The sequence below is a fragment of the Cyclopterus lumpus genome, chromosome 11 (genome assembly GCF_009769545.1).
Source record: "Cyclopterus lumpus isolate fCycLum1 chromosome 11, fCycLum1.pri, whole genome shotgun sequence".
NCBI lineage: Eukaryota > Metazoa > Chordata > Actinopteri > Perciformes > Cyclopteridae > Cyclopterus > Cyclopterus lumpus.
In genome coordinates, this window is record NC_046976.1 from 4,404,179 (window position 1) to 4,430,837 (window position 26,659).

Sequence of the window (26,659 nt, forward strand, 5' to 3'; positions counted from 1 at the left end):
TTGTCAAGTTTAATTCAAATGTACTTGTCGAATGAGCTGGGAGGGTATTTCTCTAAGCTGGCTAACTGAGTAAGCCTGACTTCTGCAATAAGTAAAACCTGGAAACTCTTCAAATCTGGAACATAAAAATTAAAATAGCTTTCCGGGTTTTACTTTGCACAGAAGTCAGCCTTACTCAGTTAGCCAGCGGATATCAGTTGATCAGCTAATGCTCAGAAATACAGTAGAAACTGTTGATTGTCAGGGTTCTTTTATACAGGTACATTTACACATCAATAAATGTTTATGATGAAATAATAGCCCAATTTCTTCATTCAAGTTTATTATCACATACTAGACATCAACTTGCAATATCAGTAGTGAAATTCTTAAGCCAACTCAACTTTGCACACTAGTAAGAGAATCATTCACTTAGTCCTCTGGGATGTCTTGCTTGCAAAAAATGTAAAAGAGACAGAAATAATTGTATTCCATGATTTCCATCATTCATTAATGGGTCAATTAATTCTTGAATTTCTTGCATGGTACTGTTGCTTACATGAACACAGTTTTCAGGAACCTCAATATTATTCCTGCTCTCTACTGCAGGTAGTGGTTCATTATCAGTGCCTAAATGTTCATCAATCTGAAACACACCACCTATAGCTGTGTTGTTGCTTCCAATATGACTGACAACACCTCTATGCCACAATTGCAATGGGGTTTGGCATCCTTGGGTAGAGAGTCCATGGTTATTCCATTGGCTCCTGAATTCTCTGACTGCCCTTTGAACCCGAGGTAAGTAAATGTGATGCAAACAAAATAAATTAAGATCACAAAGAGAGTCAAGTATGCCTCAAGTATATGATGGTGCGACTGTACCCATCCACACAGCCATGGAACACCATTCTCCACCTCACCAATTTATGGTTCCCGTCAATATGCCTGTATAAAAGAAAGAAGTGACAGCTGTTACAATCCTGGAAAAGCACTCAGAGAATTATGTAGGGTCACATCATACAAGTGGTCCCAAGTAATGAACCCTTAGTGTAAAAAAAAGGTTATATTTTCGTGTTATTTGTCCATTAGTTTCAGTTAGAATGTAGCTGGCTTCCCCAACTGATAGTCGGGCAAGCTCTCCATTGAGCAATAAAACAATTCACTCATGGTGAACAGCCAAATATTCAAAATGCTCTACTTGTTTATCTTGTTAGCATCATGTGGCCAATCTCCCGAGTGTGCGTGATAAACACGATCACTTTTATGTATAATATGGTGATCAAAATGATCGTGTTGATCACACACACTCAGAGATTGGCCTCATGATAGATAACAAAGTAAACCATTGTGAATATTGATGATATTTGGCCGTTCGCCATGTGTAGACCTAAATTGTTTTATTCTGGCTCAATGGAGCCAGTCCTCGGTTGGGGGAAGTCAGCTAGTTCTAATCTAGGGTATAGCAGCAAAGAGTAGGAATAATCAATACAGGATCACAAACAGTAACATTAGGCAAGCCATAACTTGTAAGAATAGACCTGTCAATGGCCCATAGCACACATACCATAACTCGTTTGGAGTTTGCACACTGTAAACCCTTCGGCGAATGGCTTGAGTGCGTCTCAATGACCGTCCGACGGGATCAATCTCCTGCAGAATTTGACGGATCCTCCAGCGCTGGATACGGATTCCGCGAGCCCGTAGACTTCCAATAACGTATCTCTCACCAGCATTCTGGGTACTCGTGGAAATCTCCCTTATGGTTAATATCAGTTCTTCATTGGTCAAGGACGTGTATTCCAAAGGTCCGACACCAAGACGTTGCCTATGTCTGAACACAGTCCGACGGCTAATTCCAAAAAAAGAAGCAATTCCCTGCCAGGTAAAACCGAGTCCCATGCACTGGTTAAATTGCTCAATTGTTAAATCATATCGTGGGCGACATGGAAGGCCATCTCTGGCTGTAGGTGGAATCGGAGGAAGGCAGTTTTCTTGATCTCTTCTTCTAGTTCTAAAGTCACCAAACCTATTAAAACAAAAACATATTGACTCCAAAAAAACAACCGTCTCTCCATCAGGTCCTTCTCTCGAGCGAACCATAGACAACATAGAATTTAGGGTAACGGTGTGGTCCCCAAGCTCTCTCAAACATCTCTCTTCTCCTGAGTCTTGCTGTAGGCATTGAACGCAGCGCAGCACCCTATTGAAGAAATCAACGATGTCATCGCGATTGCCAATTACGAATAAGGCCTGCAGACTGATTAAAATATATAGAAGTTGCACCTTCATATTAAATCACCAAAAAAATGATTGATTGAAATAACCCTGAAATGTCACGCTCTTAAGATTGGCGCTTTGTCGCTGTTCAAAACATGCACTCTTTGCTTCCGCCTTCCGGTTTAACTGAAACACCTTCCGTATGCTAGTGAGATGTCGTTCATACATACTACTGAAACACTCGTACACTCACTACTGAAACACTTACACACATACTAATGAAACATTCGTACACTCACTACTGAAACACTTACACACATACTAATGAAACATTCGTACACTCACTACTGAAACACTTACACACATACTAATAAAACATTCGTACACTCACTACTGAAACACTTACACACATACTAATAAAACACTCGTACACTCACTACTGAAACACTTACAAACATACTAATGAAACACTCGTACATTCACTAGTGAAACACTCACGGTCACTACTGAAATTACTTGTATGAATACATGTGAGACGCTTGCACATCCTCATGTAAGAGCATACATACATATAACTGAAAACAGATATACGTATACATGTTTCACCTGTATGCATGTAAGCATTTCATATGTATGTGTATATGACACAGAAGTATATATGTATGCGTGTGTGTTTCTCATATGTATGCGTAAGAGTATTTACAGAGTATGTATGTATGTGTTTCAGTAGTGAGTGTACAAGCGTTTCAATAGTGAATGTACGAGTGTTTCATTAGTATGTGTGTAAGTGTTTCAGTAGTGCGTGTGAGAGTGTCTCAATAGTTATGGCCTAAACGGCCCCTCATAGGACCTGCACAGAAAATAACTAACATTTCCAGAGCAAGTCGCTCTTGTCAAAGCATCAGCCACAACATGTTTTCCGTTGATTGTCTAAAATGTGTTTCTGTGATTTCTTTAGTGGACAATAGAGTAAATGTGACATTGATTTAACAACACACATTGTGGGATTATTACCACATAATAACACTAAACCACTAATTAAAATGGCAGACCTTTGCGGGCCTGCTATTGGCTGTAATGTACTGTAATGAAGCAGCCCAACACATTGTATAGTGATTGTCAATCCATTTTATTGAAAATAGTAACAAATCAAACATATATTTTATTTTCAAAGACCTAAAAACAAGTAAGTGCATATAATTAATTTGGATTTAGACTTCCACATTGTGACGCCAGCAGCAACAGAGGGTAGCCATGATTTTACTAAAGAATGTCCTTATTGTCATTCTGTTAGGGCAACCAGTTGAGGCTGAGGCTGCAGCAGTATAGTCTGTTGGTTTTGCTCCATCAGAAGACCAGGATACCGGATCTTTATCACAGGAGTTGGGAGGTAGTCCTTCACCAGAAGACCAGGTAGCTGGATCTGCATCATGGGAGTCTCCATCAGAAGACACGACAGATGGATCTTCATAATAGGTGTAGACAGATGGATCTTCATAATAGGTGTAGGGAGATAGTCCTCCATCAGAAGACAAGACAGATGGATCTTCATAATAGGTGTAGACAGATGGATCTTCATAAAAGGTGTAGGGAGATAGTCCTCCATCAGATAGTTCTCCATCAGAAGACAAGACAGATGGATCTTCATAATAGGTGTAGGGCGGAAGTTCTCCATCAGATAGTCCTCCATCAGATAGTTCTCCATCAGAAGACAAGACGGATGGATCTTCATAATAGGTGTAGGATTTTGATTTTCTCGATAAAGAAAAAACCAAAACATGAAATGTGCCGCACTCACTTGACATTCGATCGGATGGTCAATAGCAATATTGCACTTTTTGCAAGGTCCTAATGTACACACGCTTTGAGCAAACCATTTTAAAGACCTTTGAAACTAAAAAGATTAACGTAATGCATCTGTCAGCAGGTAAACTCTGACGCCAAAGTCGTAAGCAAAGCAAGTACATACGTGATCAAGAACTTCCAGTATATTCCGGGTTTTCTCTCCGGTAACTCCTCCCTTTTTTTTGATGATCTCCATCAGTCTGCCGTAGTGCTTGTCCAAAGAAGCGAGGAAGCGTGGTTGAAGTGGCACAGTTGTAATTCTTGTAAATTCAGCATTGATCTTTAAAAAAAAAAAAACACATGCAAATGTTATAAAACATTACATGTTGCATTGCAGATGTGAGTTTGTTAGGTTTCTTATAATAGGAGAAAATATTGTTTACTTTACAAGCCACCACTGACTTATTACTACCATTGATTGAAAAAGTCACATACCTCATCCACCGAGAACAATGCAGGCCATCTCTCTCTTAACTCTTCCACTCCCAATTCCTTTCCCACAATTTCCTGTCTTCGCACAGAAAAAGTCTTGTCCATTTTCGACTTTATCACTGTACGATTGTTTCTCTTCTTCACCTCACTTAAAAGTGACAGTCTCTCAATTTCCAATTTGTCAGAGGTCTCTCCAGTAGGAATGTCAGGAATGTGGTTGGCCTCTACTCTCTTCGGTTTCTTTACATTTTTAGCTGGCATTGCATCTGCTGGAGCTTTGGACTTGAATGAATTTACAAGCAGTTCAGAACACCCGATGCCCTTCAGCTGAGTACGGTAGTTGCCCATTTTTGTTTTTAGGCGTTGCTTCCACCCATAGCAACCGTTGTATGAACCGGTCTCAGAGAGGCACGGGTGCTTCTTGATTAATGCTTCAGCCACGTCACTGAAGTCAGCATCTGTTGGGTAGGCTTTGTACTTAAACATCTCTTCAGCTACCTTTTCCAGGATATCTGACTTTAATTTAAAACTAATTGACAATCTTTCCATGTTTGACCGATGCACTGCATTTCCTGTTTCTAACTGCAGTTCAGTTTCGAAAGAGAACGTTGGTATCTCAAACACTGTTGGCCACAACTGAGTTTGTGTAGTGCTGGAGGATGAGGACAGGAGCTCCGTGTCATCTGATTGTGTAGACATTGACTCATTAGAGGCAGTGATATTAAATCCTTCGCTGCAATCATCAGTTATTGGGATGACCTTGACAGTTGTCAAATCCTCAAGTTCTGCAGTAGATGTTAAGTTTACAAGGGCATCTCCAAAGTCTCTGTCTTGGTACTGCATTCTAAAATTCCCATTCAACTCACATACTTTTCTGACTTCATTCAACATCTGCTCTATTGTCTCTGGAATTCCATCAGGCAGAATTAGCTTCCTGGTGTCATCAGAATTCAGAATCACTCGCAACTTGGCTGGTCTTTTCCCTGCCATGTCAGCCCATCCAAAAGGATCTGTTAAAACATGAATGAAAACAGTAATATTAGTGTCATAACATTGGCCATAACAAATTCATATTCACAAATTCATTAATATACAACCTTATGCATGAATGTATCTCTTCAGAGAGATGATACACTGTCCACCAACTATGTAGTGAGCCAAAGGATAAAGCCGTAGTTCTTTAGGACTAGATATGACCAAGCCATAAGCTCGATAATGTTCCAGGTACCAGGCATCCACTTTTTTGAGAATGAAAATGAGTTGTAGAACAATCATTTGAACAATTTCCCAAAACTCTGGAAGTCCAGCCAGCGACCCATGGGTTACCACCATTCCAATCCTATAGTTGAAGCCGCTGTAGGATACATTTTTTGCCAGGTTCACATTGTGCATATGTGGGTGTTTCCGTTTCACTGCAAGTGCAATATCTTCATTAATAACATCAAGGGCAAGTGTTGACACATCAGTAACCTCCAAAGATGGCTTAGAAAATCTGCACATGTACAGATTATATGCAGTCTGAAATTGGTGCCTTTGCGCTAATGAGTACAGTACATTTGAAAAGTTCGGCGTGTCTGTCTGAAAGTTGCTTTGCCATGTTTGACGTGTTGCCTCCCTGGTCTGAGAGGCTTTGAAACACTGTCTGCAATGTTATGCAGACGTACTGGTACCGTGGTACCTTTTTAGTATCGGTACACCGTGCAAGATATTGGTGTTTAAAATTCTACAAATATAATAAATAAATATTGCAAAAATAGAAATGTAAAATGAACCTGCCATTTAAATGTCATGTAATGTCCACTACATTACAATTGAAATTGAAATTACAGAATACATTCGTAAGTATACACTTGTGGTAAATTTAAGGTATTCTCTCAAGTGCTGCAATTATATTTTGGGTTTGTCATTCACATTTAAAAATACATGAACATGTTGACAGTTGTCATATTGTGACTTACCAAATTCAGCAATATGGCTACAAAGTCAGACCGCTACAGGAAACAGCAGCAAACCTGTAAACAAAGGAAAAAGAGAGAAATAATGTTTTTTGTGAGAGCAGTATCCATAATTGTCACTACACATTTATTAATTAGGCTTTAGACATACTGGAGGTATTTTACTATACTGAAAAATACTGACAGCTAAAAGAATGAAATATAATGTTGTTCCTCATTATCTAGTACTAATAGAGGTGTACTGAGACACTTATCTGCATCTGTTCAATCAAACAAAATCCCCCCCACCCCAGTGGATAAAGATAGGGTTACTGGCTTAAATACAATGTAAAACATCGTTATTTTAATTATCAACTAAAAACCACAGTCTCCAAGCTTCATTTTGTTGTATAATTTGTGGTATTTGAAAGAAATTAAGTTGTTCCCACACTGCGAAAGTAGGCTATAGTTGCCTGAACAGAAAAGCACATGGTTAATTATTATGCAGAATGACGTTGCTTACATGACGGAAGAACATTGCGATTGCTGTGGCTCTGTAACCATGTGGATGCCAAGCAGCAGGCATTACGTTAACAGGCGTAAATGCGTTAACAGGCATTAGCTGACGCTAACGCGACGTTAGCTAGCTGACGCTAACGAGACGTTAGCTAGCTGTAGCTAGCTGACGCTAAAGTCGCGTAAGCTAGCTGACGCTAACGTCGCGTTAGCTAGCTGACGCTAACGCGATGTTAGCTAGCTAACGCTAATGCGATGTTAGTATTTATGGGCGGAGCATACACAACCTCAGGTGTGGCTCCTGAAGCTGAGGACCCTAAATTCAGCACCTTCAACAGACAACCAAGAGCACAGCTGCCGGGGAGACCAAGTGCATGGGAACTACGTTCTACCAACTATATGCAACAACACTGGTCGGGTAGTATACAACCCCAGTCTGTAACTGTAACTGTAGAGTGGCAGAGGAGCAGGAGATAAGAGATCAGGACCTGCACAGAAAATAACTAACATTTCCAGAGCAAGTCGCTCTTGTCAAAGCATCAGCCACAACATGTTTTCCGTTGATTGTCTAAAATGTGTTTCTGTGATTTCTTTAGTGGACAATAGAGTAAATGTGACATTGATTTAACAACACACATTGTGGGATTATTACCACATAATAACACTAAACCACTAATTAAAATGGCAGACCTTTGCAGGCCTGCTATTGGCTGTAATGTACTGTAATGAAGCAGCCCAACACATTGTATAGTGATTGTCAATCCATTTTATTGAAAATAGTAACAAATCAAACATATATTTTATTTTCAAAGACCTAAAAACAAGTAAGTGCATATAATTAATTTGGATTTAGACTTCCACATTGTGACGCCAGCAGCAACAGAGGGTAGCCATGATTTTACTAAAGAATGTCCTTATTGTCATTCTGTTAGGGCAACCAGTTGAGGCTGAGGCTGCAGCAGTATAGTCTGTTGGTTTTGCTCCATCAGAAGACCAGGATACCGGATCTTTATCACAGGAGTTGGGAGGTAGTCCTTCACCAGAAGACCAGGTAGCTGGATCTGCATCATGGGAGTCTCCATCAGAAGACACGACAGATGGATCTTCATAATAGGTGTAGACAGATGGATCTTCATAATAGGTGTAGGGAGATAGTCCTCCATCAGAAGACAAGACAGATGGATCTTCATAATAGGTGTAGACAGATGGATCTTCATAAAAGGTGTAGGGAGATAGTCCTCCATCAGATAGTTCTCCATCAGAAGACAAGACAGATGGATCTTCATAATAGGTGTAGGGCGGAAGTTCTCCATCAGATAGTTCTCCATCAGATAGTCCTCCATCAGAAGACAAGACGGATGGATCTTCATAATAGGTGTAGGGCGGAAGTTCTCCATCAGATAGTTCTCCATCAGATAGTTCTCCATCAGATAGTCCTCCATCAGAAGACAAGACAGATGGATCTTCATAATAGGTGTAGGGCGGAAGTTCTCCATCAGATAGTCCTCCATCAGAAGACAAGACAGATGGATCTTCATAATAGGTGTAGGGCGGAAGTTCTCCATCAGATAGTTCTCCATCAGATAGTTCTCCATCAGAAGACAAGACAGATGGATCTTCATAATAGATGTAGGGAGGTAGTCCTTTACCAGGAAACCAGTCACCCCAATCTGCTGCAGAGGTGTTCACCCTGTCCGCTGAGGCCTCCATTGGGCAGATGTCAGTGTGCTCAGTCATGTCAAATCTTCTCAGTTTAGTATTTCCAAGGTTGGGAATGAACCTCCAAGCTTGAATCTTTCTCCAAATGATGCTTGTCTCAAAAGTGTGTGTCTCTCTTTCAGTGCTGAAGAAGAAATGACCATATTCCACCTCTGCTTCAAGAACTTCATTCTAACAACATCATTTAGAACTCACTGCATTCCGTTTTAGAACTCTCTGACAAACAACTTTTAATACAGCAGCTACATGCTGAAAAACATGTTTTTATTCATCCAATCTCCTAAATATATCAGTTCAGGTCCTGATATGGGGAATCAAAATGTTTTCCTGCACTTTGTTAGATCTTACAGATTATTTAGAGAATATTCATACATTCAAAAGAGCACCTGGCAAACGAGTATGTGAAAAATGGGAAATAATGAAATGTTATCAGCACGCATTTGCTATTGCCACATTTCATTTAAAGGTCACTATTCCCTATTATTTGATCATGTCCAGCCCAAATCATATCCCATTAACATTCCATGGGGCAACCGGTGTGTTACAGGAGCACAGGAACTCTTTCCTGGGGGATGCGTTCATGGTTTTGGTCTGTCTCTCGTTTTCATCCATATCATTTTTTTTTTATGCATAGGCTACTCACTTTATGCATTTCACATCGTCAGTGAAAGACAAAGGTCTGGGAAGACCACCAGTGGAACACCAGATGTAACATAAACCTCCAAATATTGCAACGGCCACACAATGGAGAGAGTCTCCTTCTTTCTGGCAGAATGATTTCACTGGTTAAACGTGAGCTCCTTCTGGCTTGTGGACACGGGATAATGCTCCATCGCAGTCCCCTTCGCCCGTACCAGCTGCACCTGCCCCTCTACCTTTCCAAGGTAGCTGACGGTAGCCTTTGCTTACTTGCACTTTGCCAGCAGTGCGTCGCACGGCCGATCCGACAGCAACCTGATGCGGTAGACGATGCGTTCTGCAACCCAGAACTCATCACTGCAAAAAGTGAGCTGGGCCCATCTGATCCACACAGTGTGGCAGTAATTAAGCATCTGGAGTAGATAAGGCATTTGTGTACGAGTTACAACGTCATTAAACAAACACAGATAGTTGGTAATATGAGACGATTCAGAGAAAACAATCTTTTGTCAGGTGCCCAAACAAAGACCCCAAAGTTACACAGCTTTTCAGTTTAACTGGAACCCACAACACTCATTAGGCGGAAGCCACCACATCATGCTTCTGATCAGACGAATGAAGAGGCGTCTGTGTTCCCACAGTATCTGCCATCGCCACAGGTTCACCAGTCTGCTGTTGTGAAGGCTGTGATCTGAGAATATAATAGGCTGGTAACAGATTGATGTGTTACTTAGTATAACCAAATAGGAACTTGACACAAAAGTCTGAAGAACTATGATATTTGGCCAGCGCAAGACGATCGCTGGAATGGGAGCCGGGGGAGTCTGCTGACAGGAGGAAAACCACGGTGAGAACTGACACAAGGAAGGACATTTGGGAGAGGTACGCCAAGTGCGACGGGCTTGACGTGCACCGCTGATCCCACTGTCGGCACTTGACTTGACGGGGCATTCAACTTTCCAATGTCCTGCCTGCTCTCAGAGTGATTTCATAGTTCACTCGCCTCAATCTGCAGCTAACGTGCGGCCCTTTCCGGTTTAACATGGCGAGGACCAGCTCGTAAACCTGCCGGGCGAAAATGACCAGGTTTCGTTCCCAAAACCAAGGAACCGACTGCAGATCACCAGCAACATCAGAAGCATGCGAGGCTCCAGGAGAACCAAAGAGAGACCTGCCCCACACCACCAACATTACCCATTTCAACAGCATGCTGGAGTGTGTAAAGGACAGGAGAGGACCCACTGGCACCAGATGTTGTTGTATGTTTTTCATGTTCTCTTTCAACCGCTTATCCCAGACAGCCGTCTTCAAACGATAACTATTTTTCACCAAACTGCTCCCGTGAACAATGCTCCAAGAACTCCTTTGATGCAGTTCTCCAAAAGCAATCACGGCCTTCAAGTCGCTTGGGCTCAACAATTATAATCTACATTTGAATACATATTTTGCAAGCCAAAATGGAGTGTTTTTAGAGTGCTCAACTGTGATTTAAAAAATGTAGATGATAATCTCAAATAAATGTTCCCCTAAATGATGCCAGCTTGGTGCAATACCTTGGACACGTGTGGTTGTGGTTGATTGGGCACAGCCATTAATCACATTCATACATTCTATGCATTTATTTAATTAAAACTTAGAATACAACTATTTTTTTAAATAGGAATTAATCTACTTTGTGTGCTCTTGAGTATTGATTGTTTGGTCTGTATAATGTCAGCACATTGCCCATCACAATCTACCAGAGCCCATAGGGATGTTATCTAATGTCTGATAGGTCAAACCAACACAAAATATAATCTGTTTATCATTATATACGAAGAAGAAAACCAGAAAGAGAACATTTGAAGCCGAACTGGTGAAGGTTTGCCTTTTTTGATTAAAAACAAATTGGTAAGTGTCCTTGAGCAAGACCCTGAACCACCAGTTGCTCCCCGGGAAAATATGTAGTGATGATATATATTACTGTTTAACTGACAAAAATACAGTGACACCACATTAATGTTTGTAAACAAATTTTTACTGATACAGTTAAGAATATTGATACAGCAATGTAAAGCTACCATAATGCACATACCTATGGACTTATGAATCATAATGGGCACTAGATGGATTATAATAAATAGTTGAACACAACATCTGTACACAGAAACATTGCCCAATATCCATAGAAATGTACATATACCAGTACAACATTTATAATTTCAATAAATTTAATTTTCGAATAACAAATCCTCCAAAATTCATATTCATATCCTCCATTTTATGCCTCTCTTGACTTCTATTTTTTGAAATGAACACAAGCAACTACTGAATTTATAAGGAATTATGTACAGGTTCCTAAACAAGAAACTCCATAAAAAGGCACAATTGTCTATACAACATGTACAAAAAAGAAATTGTCTGGAGCTGACAAAAATAAAAATGATTGGTCATTATTATAATTTTATGATTGCACATACTATATGAACGTCAGCATCTGTGCTTTGAAAGGAGATTTGCAACGAAACAAACCCCCTGAAAAGTGTTTTCAGTCTTACAAAGTGACAAGAATTACAAAAAGGGAACAAGAAGAGCTTTCCACGCGGGGTGTTCAGGTGGCAATGACCAGTCTGTCTTCATCATCACTGGATACCTCATTATAGTCATCATTTACCCGCTGCCAGCTGGTCACTGGCGGGGGTCGAGGAGGTGCAGGGTCACTAGCTCCTTCGACCGGTGACTCCTTAGCGCTGTCTGCTCGTCTCTCAGGGGCCGGCGATCGATGCTGCCGTGGGGAGTTCTCTCTTTCGTGCCTCTCGACAGTCTGTGTGAGCTCTGCTCTGCTGCCCGAGGCCACTTCTGGACAGCTGCTGACCTGAAACGGGGAAGCGGGCATGCAGCTCCGTAAAGAACCAAGCCAATGTTCACTTTGAGCTTCAGGGCTGCCCCGCCTCTCTGAACACCCAGGGAAAGGACTAAGGGTGGAGAGAGGGCTGAGAGAGGGAATGATGGCGGGCAGGGCGATGTTAACTATCTGCAGACCAGGGACGTGTGTCTGGGGGCCGGTGCCGCTTTGGGAGGTGGGGTTGGCAGCCAACACCTGCAGCCCGAGGGTGGCACTGAGGGTGAGTCCTTGCTGGGCCAGCAGCTGGGTGGATGCCATGCCTGTGTTTGTGAGCCCCATGAGGTTTAGTGTCTCCAGACCTACTGGCTGTATTGTTTGAGCCTGCAGGCCAGTGACCTGCCTTAAGGGGAAGCAGGGCACGGCACTGCTGATTGGTTCCTGGACCACAAGTGGCTGGGTTAGCAAGCCCTCTGGATGGGTAGTGTTGGGGGCTGGTAACGGGCTTGTGTTCCGGTGAATGACGCTCACTGCTGGGATGGTGAGCTGGACGGGGCCAGCCTGGATCGGTACGAAGGTGGAGTAAGCTGCCAGGCCAGCAGGCACGAGCTGGATTCCCCCAACGGGGACCATGCTGTAGGAGGAGCGAGAGGGCTGCTGGGAGTGCAGCGGCAGGTGGCTGAACAGGTGTGTCTCGGCTCCTGGTGTTTGGGAGAGTCCCTGTGGGGGAAAGTGCATGAGGCCTTGAGAAACATAAGAGGACGTCTGAGTGCTGCGGTTCACGGGTATGCCCGATTCGCTGGTTGCCATAGCAGGAGGTGCAGAGGAGGTGTCCTGTGGAAAGAGAGAACATTCAATATTCAGTCATATTTCTCGAGATCTCGAGCATTCAAAGTAAGGGAATTGATTGGAAAGTAAAAGAGGCGGGCAGGGATGGGTGGACAGAGACACAACAAGAGCACATGGGTCTCACCTGGCCTAGCTTGGAGCCCCTGCCTGGCACTGGGGGACTTGGGGGCCCATCAAAGTCAGGGTAGTCGATGGACATCTGCCGGCACGGAGACACTGGGCTCATCATGTGCACCGACTCGGTGTCTGAGGTGTAGGAGTCTAACGTGGTGGCAACAGGCGGAGGAGAGTAAGGGAGGGGCATTGAGCCGCAGCAGGACCCAGAGAGGAATATCTGCTTGCTCAGGGACACGGGGCTCATCATGGGAACACATTCGGAGTCTGATGCGTGGGATTCGGAGGCTGGAGGCCGGGAGAGCGGCAGGAAGACTGAGCAGATTGACATCTTGGCCAGCAGAGCGCTAGGAGGGACTTCCGCCTCTTTGGAAGGGATGTGCTGAGGGCTGGCGGAGACAGAAGGGTTGGTGGACAGGCCGGACTCCGCCTGGCTGTCCTCCTCTTCCTCCTCGTTGTCGTCGTTCTCCTCATCATCGGGGCCATCGGAGTCGTCCCCATCTGAATCTTGGCGGTCGACGCTGCTCACCTGACTCCGGTCTCCTGTACATGAAAGAATACGTAAGAAGTCTATTCTTGGTGTTCTGGAGAACAAATGAGTCATCAGAGCTGATATGAAAATACACGTGTCAAACCACTTTTATTCATTAAAGGTCTTCTATCATCATGCAGGGTTCTTCCACACAGTGAGAGAAACCCAGCGCTAAGAATACAATTCGGTGACGTTTTGTGCTGCTGCAGTGTTTCACACCCTGGACCACCACACGCCCCTGAGCTCCAGCACAGGCAGAGAAGGAAAAACAAATATGCTCTTAAGAGACTGGGACCATAAAATGCTTTTAGGGAGCTTCTCTCTCGCTCTGTCTTTTTTTTCTTCTAAAATTAGACGCAGCAATTTCCTTTCTAAAAGCTGTGCATGCCGCCCACATGCGCTTTGAGTTAACAGAGGAAGGAGCTGCTTTTAGAATGTCTAATTAGAACATGGCAAAGCTATTTATCGACATAGCAAGAGAGCACAAGTGGGGACAATCTGTGTTTTATATCTCATGACATGAGAACTATTCCAAGAAGGTTAATCATGTAGTTTGAAATCAAAGCAAATGGGGGACACAATACCTGCCTGTCTTAAGTCACTTTATCACTGTAAATAAACCCGTTATAGAGAATAGTTCATTTTTGTTTAATAAGCTTTTAAGCACACACACCAATTCTTGGCTAAGCCCAGTACCTGAGTCCTCTGCATCCTGATCCTCAATGAGACCCTCAGGAATCCCCATCTCCAAGCACTTCTTACTGTGGGCCTTGGATTTCATGTGCTTGGTCAGATTCCCTGCAAGAAGAGAGGCAGCGAGGTCTTACGGATGGGAAGAGCTCGAACAAAAGCACAGAAGGAGTTTATGTAAGAGAATGCGATCTTTGGGCGAGCTGTATGTGGAGGGTGAGTAACTGATAAAGACATTTTTAAATGAACGTGGGTTGCTCTGACACGGGTACTGTTCTGCAGTGTGGCGTGGGTAGGCAAGTTCGATAAAGACTAGTGAATCATACTGTCTTGGTTTAAGAGATGGTGAAACTACATTTTACTTTTTTTAAAAGAAGATGTTGAACTGTCGCAGTTCAAGGATATTAAAAACATAATGTCTTAAATGGGATTTGTGTAAAAAAACTATGTTCAGATATGAGATCAGTGTCCCAAAATGTTATTAGAATTTGAGGTATCATATTCATCATGGTGTGTAAGTATTCAGTAATATAGAACCACATACAATGCAGTATATTAAAAGACAACTAACATCTGGAACCCTTGTATGTTATACATTTACATGACCAGAGAGCAAGGTCCATCTTAGTTTCTGGAAAGCTTTTCTTTAATGCACTTTTTGGATTTTGTAGAATTGATTATTGTGAAAGTCCAGAGACTTCACTGCTTTCAAACCAGTTCAAACGTCCTGGTTGATGGCAGATGTACACAAAGGAGCAGTGGCTTTGGATGCGTAGCTCTGAACACTGATCAACTAATGCGCACCGACCTTTGGTCTTGAAAGAGAAGTTGCAGTGGACACAGTGGTATGGCCGGACATCTGAGTGGGTGCGGATGTGTTTGCGTAGCATGCTCGGCTTCTTGCAGCGGATCCCACATTCCTCACAGATGTATTTACCGCGTCCACGCCCACGTACGTAGATATACTCCTCATTAGATTTGTATCTGTGGGGTTGCAACCGAAACCATGAAGGACAAATAAGACAAACGCATTAAACCAAGCACAAAAGATTTATAATATTGACATCATATAAATCAAATTAATAGTTCTGAATCATACCCGCCATCGAATATTTTGACCCGTCTTGGTTCTGTTTTCGATGCCACGTCCTTGTCTGACTCGTTGCTGGCCGGAGTTTCTGGTTGCACTTTACTTCTGTTTTCAACTGATACAGACTTCTGGATTATTGGCACCTGCAGAGAGAAGACGTGACCGATGTATTTAAAGATTTAATTTAAGAAAAAAGAAGTCAGCACATAAACAAATATTTGAAAAAATGGAACGTTGCATCAGATCTTACCCTGGGCATGACATCTTTCAGCTTGCCCGAGTAAGACAAGATGTCCGACTTCCCGCTAGTTTCTATGGCCGAGGTGTAGTGTACTTTCTTGGAGCTCTGCTTGGAGTCAAACAGAGACATGACCACCTTGGTGGGCAACCCCAGCAGGTTAGGATTGTTAGGGCTGATAGTCCAGACAGCGTAGGCTGATGTCTTCAGGTCAGTCTGTGGAATATGAAGAGGTTTCCTCTTCATCAAAAAACACCATGTGAAAGTGGTGGCAGTCTTCAGGCTGGGGAAAGACAGGCGATGACTGTCTTTAGCGTTAACCACAGACACAGATGTGGTCAGTTTCACCTGACCACCGTGGAAGCTCGAGGGCCTAATAGGAGATTTGGCAGGAGTCCATCTCTGTTCCTCAGCTTTCTCTTTGGGTTTCAGAGTGTTATTAGCTGGCATGGAGGTGCCCTGGCTACAAGGTGTATTATTAAGACCAGGGCCTGCCTCCTCATGAATAATAGTGCTTGTGTCTTTATTCAGCCCAGCACTGTCAGGTGACATGGGTTTAACGTCATCAGTAGCCTGCGAGTCCTTCTCCCCATCTGTTTTATTAACCTGCGGCAGAGGTGGGGCCTCAGTTTTAATGGGACTGTCCACTGGTTCAGTTGTGCAAACCTGCCGAACTAGTGTTAACTTCCGCTGTCTGGTAACCTCTGACATCTTAGAATTGAGATAGTTGACCGATCTGCCATCAGTCAGACAGGCCACGCCATGCTCATCCTTAGCCCGTTTCTGATGCTTTTCCATATAGATGTCCAAGCTGTTGGCAGGTGACAGCATTCGTTTACTTGAAGCAGTGGGTTCCTGCTGTGGGCAAAGAGTCACTGATGACAGTTTCTGTGTGCAATGTAAAGATCCGAGAGAAGGTGCTTGTTCACCAGAATGGCTATGAGTGTTAACTGTTTGAGTCTTGTCCTTCTTTATCGTTGGTACAGCATGAGTATCACTCTCTAAACTGTGAGTGGATAAGAGGCTATTTTTATTGGACACCGAGGGGGCAGGGTGCATATGCTCATGAGTGATGAGGATCTGTGGTAATGGTATACCACCTGTTCGGGTCGGATTAAATGGGTCTCTTTGCTGTCCACCTGACATAACAACAGTCTGTGTCTTAATCTCAGAGGCATGTTGATTGGGTTGGCCAACATATACATTTTGGAGTATGTCCGACGTGCTCAAAATTGGATTAGCAATAGGAATTGTTAAAACTGGCAAGGCTATCTGCGTGCCCTTTGTGCTGGAGAATGAAAATGTTTGGCTTGCTCTCAGAGCGGGACACTGCAGTTGGTATTTGGGTACAAAACTTTTTTCTTTCTTTTCTTCAGAGTTGGCTGGTTTGTTTTGGACATTCTCACGACACACTAAGATCTGGCTCAGAGGTGGTTGTATCTTTTGGCATGTTTGAACCCTTGATGTTTGATGCCAAGGGTGTGGAAGGCCATGGACTTGGGGCTGCTGAGTTGGGCTACCCAAATGAATGCTTTGCACCATCTGCTCATTCTTTAGCAAAGGTGCTTCTCCAGTGTGCAGGATAAAAGGCTGAGCCGCGTTACGCCTATTGGCAATGTGAATCTGCTGGGATCTATTCGAGGTTAAAGAGCTAACATTCGTAATGGGAGGTTTATCTAGAGGAATGATAGCTTTTCGGACCGGTTGCTGACTCTCGGGGCTTATCTTTAAAGACATTTGGGGAACTAATGGCCCCCGCCTCCTTTCAATAAGTGGCACCTGGGAAACTTGGGGCATTTGTCCACTTTTTGGCTTGCCAGCAGGTGACAAAGATCTGTTGGGGGAGACGTTGCCACAGTCAAAGGACTTGCTACGGTAGTCGCATGAAATCTCCACAGATGGTTGAGTACAAGTGATCTGTTCAGATGCCGCACGCCTCATCATACCGGGCACACCAAGGGTGTTGAAGGCTATTGGCAAACCCTTAGGCTCTGACACTTTGCTGAGACACTCCCCTCTGGAAGGACTCTCTGACCTAGATTGCTCATCTCTGTCAAAAGAGGCCGAGATGCTGGAACAACGAGAAAGACTACTGTCCCTGCTGAGGCTTCGCGAGACGCTGGACTCAAAACTAGATTCACCTGAAGATTGATCCATTTGAGCGAGACGAATTCTTTTCTTTTTTGGCGGAAGTTTCTCTGGTGGTACCTTTGACAAACTCTCACTTCTCTGAGGCCAGCTGAATTGATCTGCAGGCTTATCCAATGGCTCAGTGGTCTGCGTTTCATGTTCTCTGTCAGGCTCCTCTGTGACCAGAATCTCAGGAACTTGGATGTTATTTTGACGTACCAGACGAGACTGATGGACAGGAGTAGTGTTCTCACCAACTGCTGATACTGTGCCATCAGTGCACTGCTCCGGCCTTTGCTTTCCATAGTCAGCAATCTTGGGTTGGGACATTTTTTCATGGTAGCTGTCAGCTGAAACATTTGCTATTGCATCAGTTTTGAGTTTGTTGAGGGGATCCTTCTCTAAAATATCAACAGGAGAGGCCCTGTCTATAGATTCAGTTTCAAATGAATTGGGTCTGCTGAGAGAGTTGGTGTGTCTGATGACTGAAGTACCACTGCCTTGCCTTTGCAATTCTCCTTTAGCAGAAGTGCTGATCTGGGTCTCTCGTATTGGCGACAGTCTGGAATCCGAAGTATTAATACTTCTTGCTAAGAGCTGAATCTGAGGTAGCTTTGACAGATTGTTTTTGGGCTGTATGTCTACTATTACAGCATGCTGCGAAATAGTCTGATTTGCCAAAGCTGTCGGTAGCTCAAAACTAACTGAACAAGGTGGAATGGTGTCAGTAGGAGATTGATCGTCCTCATCTCCAACACTTTTCATTTTCCTTCTCTTCCTAATTGATGTCTGTTGATCAAGTATTCCTGAGCCACTACTTGACCTAGGGACTATGGGCTGCATTGTGTTAACGTGAAACACATCTTGATCGGTTTCTTTCACTGTGATCGTCTTGTTTTTTGGACCATGCAGCTCAGAGCAATAGAATTTCTTGTGTGTTTCAAAATTTTCTAACTTTCTGTACCGATTACGACACGTTTCACACTCATACATTGTGCCTTTGTTCTGTTGGGGCTTTCTGTTTCTGTCTTGACTGTGCTCAAAAGATCTGCTTCTTTGCATCAGCTCCGTGGAACTGCTTGGACCATGATAGCCCTCATCCATGGAGCGAACAGTAGGGAGGCCATGCCCCTCACTTGTGGTAAAGTCCTCCACTGCTGCTTGTCTGACTAAGGTACGAGAATGTATTGCTGGATTTGGGGTTGATGGGGCTGATGAAAATACATCATCATTAAACAAACTCATTTTGTCATCAAATGACTGACAAATTCGCAGAGGGTGGGGGAGGGGGGCAACATTAAGGGGAAGAGCAGAGTGTCCTGGTGTAGTAGGCATAGAATTACTTCTTGTTATTGGCAAACAGTCCATTGGTGGGTATTGAGAAGGTACAGAGAGAAGAAATACTGGCTTAGATTTATCTGTTGGAGTAAATGGGGACTTTGGGATGTCTGAGCTGGAACTTGACCTTCTTCCTATTGGTTTAAGATCAAATTGAAAAGAGTCTTTAAATATGTATGATTTAGGGGAGTCTATGCTACCTCTCCTTGAGAGAGATGTCCTCCTCGGCTTTACACTGTCCAGCTGCTTGTTGTCAACTACTGCCTCATTATCAGATATCAACTTTGAAATCCGTTCTTCCAGAGAGAGTGCTTTGGCTTCTAATGGTGGACGCATCTGTCCTTCTGTGGCTCGTGGCTTCTGCTCAGCTGCTACGTGCATTACTGTTGTGACCACAGGAGGGACACTGGGAAGGGTATTCTTGGCAATGTCAATATCTACTGGTGGAGTTATCTTAACAAATGGACTGGGTGGACTCATTGCCTGGTCAGCACTTTCAGAACGTGAGAAGTAGCCCGAATCTGTACTTCCCAAACTGCGAGGGCTTAGTAGACACTTGACCTGCTGCTGTTGAGAAAAATCTGTTGCTTGTTGCCTCTGAAGCTGAGCATGTCCACCTAACAGTGGAGACTTGCACTGTTGGTCTTCATCTTCACTCACAGTATCTAGTGAGGGATTCGTACCATCCACCTCTTTGAGAGATGACAGCACTGTGATGCTTGATCTCATATTAGCAGTCTGGAACTCTCGTTGCCGTTGTGCAGCCGCTTGCTCAGGTGCTGCACATGTAACTCTCGGGCTATCTGCCCTCAGAGGGGAGACATTAACTGGGTATACAACAACTTTTGGAAGTGCAGCTGTCACTTTGGGCTCATGCGCTCTCTGACCTGGTGCTGGTTTAATTGACTCAAACACAGCTGATGAGTCTGCTTCCCCGTGACTTGCTTGGGTTGTACCTAGACTCTGTAAACTATTTTCAGACAAAGCTGCCACACTACTCTGAGATGAGTCAGGGTCCAGGTCCGCAGTGCTACCATCCTCGTCACTGTCCCCACTCTCCTCTGCCTCTGAATGTGTTCCTAGGGCTTTGTCCGATTCTTGAGAGAGTGAGCCACCTCCAGACTCAGAGCGTGCAATGAGACCCAGTTTTATAGCATGAGCGTGTGATTTCTTATGCTTGTACAAGTTGCTCTTGGTTTTGAATGAGAAGCCACAAGTTACACAGGGGTATGGTCTTTCTCCTGTGTGAGACCTGATGTGTTTGAGTAGCACGCTAGGCTTTGCACACGCCCGACTGCAGTATTCACAAACGTACTTTCCAGGCTTCTTTGGCTTTTGGTCCTTGGAAGCCTGATCAGCACCAACATTCATCTGAACTTGGTTGCTGCAAGGTGTAACAGGGACCTGAATGGTGCTTGGAACACTTGCTGAGAGGGACTGGCATGTGTGCACAACTGGTGGTTGGCTTTGTGGCAAAGCGTTGGCGCCTGAGGAAACAGGTGCATGGGTTATAGTTGAGGGTCCAGTATTAAAGCTCATGTGCAAGCTAGGCTTTTCTGGCATAAAATGCGGTGTAGCTAGTGGAGAGGACTGCATGGGGGTACCCTGTGTAGATGTCTGTAGTGGGGCTGCAATGCCAATAAAGTTGCCTTGCTTGTCAATATAATATGTCTGCATATGCAAAGGTTGGTTCTGGAGACCAATATTGACAGCAGGCATTGTTGTTAATTCACAGCTTGATTGGGCATTAAGGGTGGAAGCTGGTTTTACGATGGCTGCGACCTGCAAGGAGTTTTTTCTCTCGGCCAGTGTACTAAAGTCAGGCTCCATGGCCTTAAGTAGAACATCTAGTGGAGCACTGCTGTGGTAAGGGTCTCCCTCAAAGCTGGGGTCTCTGCTCTTGCTGTCTTTAGACTGAGACACTTTGATCAACGAGCCCTCCTCACCAGCAGTGGACTCAAGTGATGGCGGGCTAGAAGTCGGTTCGTCCTGCTTCAGCCTTTCAGCGTCGGTGGAAGGTGACCCCTTGTGAGGGGATGTCGCAACTGGTTGGACATACTGTGGGTCTCTTTTCCCACTGGGTGATGTGGAAGGATTGAGGGAAGGACTGTTGGAGGAGGAGCAGCACGAAGAAGGTGTAGCTTCCTTGGACGCTGCTCCGTGCAGTGCAGTTCCAGATGTTTTCAACTGCAGGGGCTTCTTCACCGGCGATTTCGGAATTTTCTCCAGCCGATTCTCTGCAACAACCTTTTTCCTCTTCAGGCCCTTTACGTTATTTGCATTTCTCCGACTGCCTTCTGTGGGAGAAGGAGACAGAAAAGCACGGTTGGTACAACAACACCATCTTTCCCCACACTTTGTGAAAATGTAATTCACGTGTTAAATTTTTGAAATGAAGGACATGAAAGTAATGGCAGTTAATAAAAACATAGAGAGTGGTGATAATTCTCGCATATTATATTCCATTTAGAGATCAGAATCTTTAGACTTTTCGTCATTTGGTTTAAAAATAATACCCATTTTAGTAAAGTAGTGGATAGAGTGAGAGCCCACCAATACCTAAAGCTATTGCACTATTGGACTAGTCAATTATATTAACTCTTATTTAAACATCAGTAATATTCAGTTTTCATTCCTAATTTGCTTTAACACAGTTGATCATGTGAAAGAAAACAACGGGTGCAGTTTATCTCCCAAATAATGAAGAAACTACATTTGATTTTATCTGCTCGTCAACTGATTAATTATTGATTATTGTCATTTATTAATCACAGCTGCTTTATAACCTTTTATATGTTCCTTCTATTAAACTACCTTTATTTTAGGATAGATAGATACTTTATTATAGGAATTCTCCTCCATATAAACTGTGCAAACTCTGGTGACTGTGGAGGTTTCCACTGCTTAGCCTTCACGCTGAACCAAAACTATTATTTATGTTTGAATTGCTTTGTTATAGAGCCATGCAGTCATTCTGTAAACCAGCAACAAACATACAATCAGTGTGCAAAACAATTAAATCATTATGTTTAACATGCACAACGGTTCTATAAAGCAAAACCTTGTACTCAATAGCAAACACTGACGTGTCAATGTATGAAAAGCTTAACCCCTTTATTCTAATTCATGTTTTTATTAGTAACTTCTTCTGATGAAATTGGATGGTGATGTGTTTTTTATAATAAAAACAATCATGTCATTTATTTTGATTTGCCGTGTGACTAATGCCACAGAGGCCCACGCGGCGTACGGCGGCTTGGCCGATCACAAAGCAATAATAAAGCAGCGCACTTTTCATAAAGGGCACACCCATACCAAGCAGTCCCATAATGTGTGGTGATTCAGCCGTGTGTTTTTAAGGACGCGTTGCGTAAGATCAGCAGTGCCCTGTCACAGTTTCCTGGCCCGTGTAGGTATTTCCCAAGATGAGGTCACGGATCCTTCAAGGTCTCTTGTATAAGCAGGTTGAGGAGCACCTCGTCTTGACACACGTTAATCTGTTCTCCACACAAAGATCTCAAAGCAAACCCCCGTAACCTTTAATAACTCGCCTCACGGAGAAACACATTTGTATCAACTGCCACTGAAAGACATGGGAAAAGGATTAGGTCTTCATACCCACAACTGGGACAAGTCTGCGAAAGAGATTCCATGACTTCACCACAAGTTTTCCATCATAAAAAAAGAAAAGAAAAGTACTTAGCAAACAAACACCATTTGTCACTGTCTGTCTTAAGCTGTTGAGGCTTATCGTCGGATAACAATTCAACCAATCAGATTGTTCTGATCTCATTTTCCTCCCCTACCTAATTTTTGCGATAACCGTATGAAGCATGTGATTTTTATATACAATAAAGACAGTGGCCGAGTGTGATATGCATGTGACAGAAAGAAGGTCCTTTTTAAAAGCACCTTGAGGGTTATTGAGATATTCATATTGAGCATCTCCCCCCCAATCTCACAGCAGATGATTCCATCAAAGCGTACATGTCCCGCAAATGAGCTGGTGTTTTTTTCTAAAAAAGAACAATGATGAGTTAAGCTTGGCTTAAACGGAGACCATGAAGCCGCTTCGGCTCAAACAAACTGGCTTTTCTATTTGTAGTTACATACCAATCCACTTAAAAAAAGAACAGGTCCGTCATGTGTTGTTGTAATGTTCTCTTTATGCAAAGATGATTGTATATATACTATTTATAAAATGTATGAAATATAAAAGATGAAAAAAAACATTGTCTGGATAGAGATTGCTTTCTGTGAAGCACCACATTTAATTGTAGTGCAATCATTTAACTTCCTGCAGTGGATTTAAAAATATAATTATGAATATTCACTCTGGAACTGAGAAGCCAAGTACATTTTTATATTGCAAATAGTTTTTCTGAAGGAGTAAAAAATAAATGTGGTGGCTGCTGCAAAAGATTCACAGCAACTAGTGACCAAATATTTTTATTAACTCCACATAAACATACTATTCTGGATAAATCAATTAATAATAGTGCCAAAAAAGGAGAAAATACAATGCTGCAACAATAAAGACAGAACATAAGAAATACTTTCTGCAACACTAATAAAAGAAAACACTTTCCATTCTAGACCGGTGAATAATAATTAATTTTTTGAGCTTTTAGTGAAAAACCCAAAGCAGGTATTTTTATTCATTTTAAACTAGCTGTCGGTGAACAGGAACAAAAACGAACTAAAACAAACTTCCATTCCAATGAGAAAACATTTCACCCATTTCTTCCTAAAAACATAAATACATGCACTTGATTGATGATTGAGTTTTTATTTAAAGTCTTGATAAAAAGAAAAACACCTCTTACCCTTCTGTGAGCCTTTGGGGTCTTTGAGCTCTTTCTGGGCCTCTTCGATTTTATCTGCAAGACAAGAACAGGAACACTTTCAGCACAAATGCACACGGACCCTCGCTCCACGGCCAACGGCACTGCAGAATGGAACTGATGGATACCGGGGATGCTTCCCACACGGCTGCAGCAGGACGAAGGTCTTTCAAATGAAAAACAGATATTCTTCCATAGCGGAGAGAGAGAGAGGGGGAGAGAGAGAGAGAGAGAGAGAGATTCCATTATGGAAACTACTGTAATTATGAAAGGGGGCAAGCCCTGTGCGCACGCACACACACACACACACACACACACACACACACACACACAGAAATAACCGCGTGGAGTATGTATGACACACGGGTTAAGTTTGCAAACAAGTCGACATTGTGGGTTCGCTCTCACTCTCACGGAGCGAGAACTAACCCACGGACCAATTAGCATATTTAAATACCACTGACACCCCCTCAGGGAAGCTCTCCCATACGTCACTCATCACCCACAATGCAGCAGGTGAAGAACCTGTTTCCGCAAAGCCATATGGACGTGTGGGAGGTGACGCGGTATTAACTTTGTGTCACTGTAATCAATATTAATTACATACGCTTGCTCCATGTGGCGTGAATGGCTTACACCCAGTGGAATAGAGGGGAGCGCTACTGCAGGCCGTGGGAGTGAGTACATCGCGAGTGTGCGCGTCCACGGCTTATTTTTTTTGTTCTAGGCTGTGCTCTCCGCGAGGCCGTTTTGATTCCTGTCAACTGCAGTAATATCGTGCGGCTGTGCAGAGGCACAGAAACACGTTGAAAAAGAGTTCAAACCAATCTGCTTTGTGTTGCTGCGTGAATGAGAACAGAGAGCGTTCTGCGTGTTGGTAGCGAGATGGAAAAAGAAACCCTCCGAAGCTCCTATGCCCAAGACGAATCCCCGAGGACCAATGGGAACAATATTTTCTTTTTTTCCCCTAGATTGCACAGATGTCAACGGAGGGTGTGTGTGTGTGTGTGTGTGTGTGTGTGTGTGTGTGTGTGTGTGTCGCAGTGCAATGCCGGGAACCCTTGGCGAGGGGGTGGACACGAGCGGGCCCCAGAAGAGGTCACTGGATTATGTCATCATGTGTGTGTGTGTTACTATAGTCACACCCTTCTCCATCTCCGTTTCTGTATCCTAGACACACGCCACGGATTACATAATGCGTCCCCACCCCTCCCTGTGCTGCCGTGGAGCAAAACAAAGGCACCCTGCCAGCAGAAACACAGCAACCGAGGCTCATGAGGAGAGAGAGGGCAGAGTGTGTGTGTGTGCGTGTGTGTGTGCGCGTGCACATACAGAGAGGTATGTGTTTGTGTGTCTGGCCACATTTACATATGAATGGCCATGTGAACGCCCTCCTACGAAAGGGAACCGGTACGTTGTGTTTTCCTGGCGGCGCCGCAGAGAGGATCCCGTAGCTTCCCTCGCTGGCTGCCACGGCTCGACCTCGCAGCTTCCTCGAGCAAACGCCTGTTATTGCAAAACCAATTTTGGATAATAAATGCTTATTTTACTGGTTAGAAGATTTGGTGGTCGATTTTCTCTTCCTTTTTTTTTTTTTTAGAGCATATGCTTCATTGTTTGCGCAGCCTGATACAGATGTCTCATATTAGACCGCACTGGCAAACCGAGACGCAAGTGATTACTGCCCAACAAAAATCTTATTAGTGGTTGTGTATGGTGGGAGAACCATGCAGTGTAAGCTATTAAAGATCGGATTGCATTTCTTACATAACAAGCCACAGAGAGGACCCCCCCCCCCCCTCCCGCTAAATGACACCCCGCGAAGGGAAGCTCTGGAGCATGGAAAAGAACAGGAAACCCCCCAAATCAGTGGAAAGGGACAAGGCAGCGTTGGCCTCAAAAGATATTCCATGCACAGCTTGCAGAGTTATTAAGACAGCGGGGAATGATTACAGGGCCGTTCATGTTTCCCTCATGGTGGCCGTTGGGGTGGCCGAGGTGGTCCGGGTGGCATTGCGGGACATATATTTCACCGTGAGGTCACCGTGCCCCGGCAACCGCGGGAACACAAGAGGATGCACCCGCATGGTGCCGGTGATGAAAGCCACACTGATGAAAACATGGTAGCTCAGTTTAAGGCTTCCAAACACACTTAGAACTCAACTTTAAAAGAAAAATGTAAAGCCCAATCCAACCAATACACTTGGTTTCAGTGCGGGCTGGAAGAGAGAAAAGCATGCGAAGCATCTGACTGTCTTCCATGATTCATTAGACAATGAGTCAATACAACATGTGGCTGTGATCTTACATCTTCATCTACAGCCGACACATCTTGTGTAGCCATCTTTCCCTCCTTCGTCTCCCCGCTGAACTCCCTCATAGCTCTCCTGACGTAGCGCTGTTGGACAGCTTGTAGGACTGCTGCGGCAGATAAGAAACTCAAATGCAGATCGAGGTTTTAGTCTCAAAAGTGTCCGACTTGTCTTCAGGATACGCGAACATCGGGGCTGCGAGGGCCCGAAAGCGGGAGGCTACGTCAACTAGGCGGGAGTTTGTAAACGAGGGAGTCGGCCTCCTCCTCGTTTGTCGCCGTCATGACAACCGCAAATCATTAATGCCCCCCCCGCCTTCCCTCTCTTCCCAGCCCACTCCTCTTTCTGCGCTGTCGACTGGGAAATGTGATTATTTGCGCCCGGAGGCGCCGCAGTGACATCACCGCACAGGAATTGTGC

General features: G+C 43.8%; 1 protein-coding gene across 6 annotated transcripts in view; it reads right to left on the reverse strand.

The window, feature by feature from the left end:
* Positions 1–11,276: 11,276 nt before the first annotated feature.
* The window catches only part of hivep1 (HIVEP zinc finger 1), a 46,407-nt gene continuing 31,024 nt past the window's right edge, over positions 11,277–26,659 (reverse strand). For 3 of the 6 annotated variants that reach the window (XM_034545975.1, XM_034545976.1, XM_034545977.1), the window contains 7 exons: positions 23,910–23,963; positions 15,628–21,380; positions 15,387–15,520; positions 15,096–15,271; positions 14,294–14,395; positions 13,076–13,608; positions 11,872–12,936 (listed from right to left, as the gene is read on the reverse strand). In XM_034545975.1, the coding sequence (XP_034401866.1) occupies positions 11,872–12,936; positions 13,076–13,608; positions 14,294–14,395; positions 15,096–15,271; positions 15,387–15,520; positions 15,628–21,380; positions 23,910–23,963 (7,817 nt within the window). Of the gene's footprint in view, positions 12,937–13,075; positions 13,609–14,293; positions 14,396–15,095; positions 15,272–15,386; positions 15,521–15,627; positions 21,381–22,398; positions 22,696–23,909; positions 23,964–26,659 lie in introns of those variants that run through there. The other 3 variants (XM_034545979.1, XM_034545974.1, XM_034545978.1) reach the window with 3 other exon arrangements.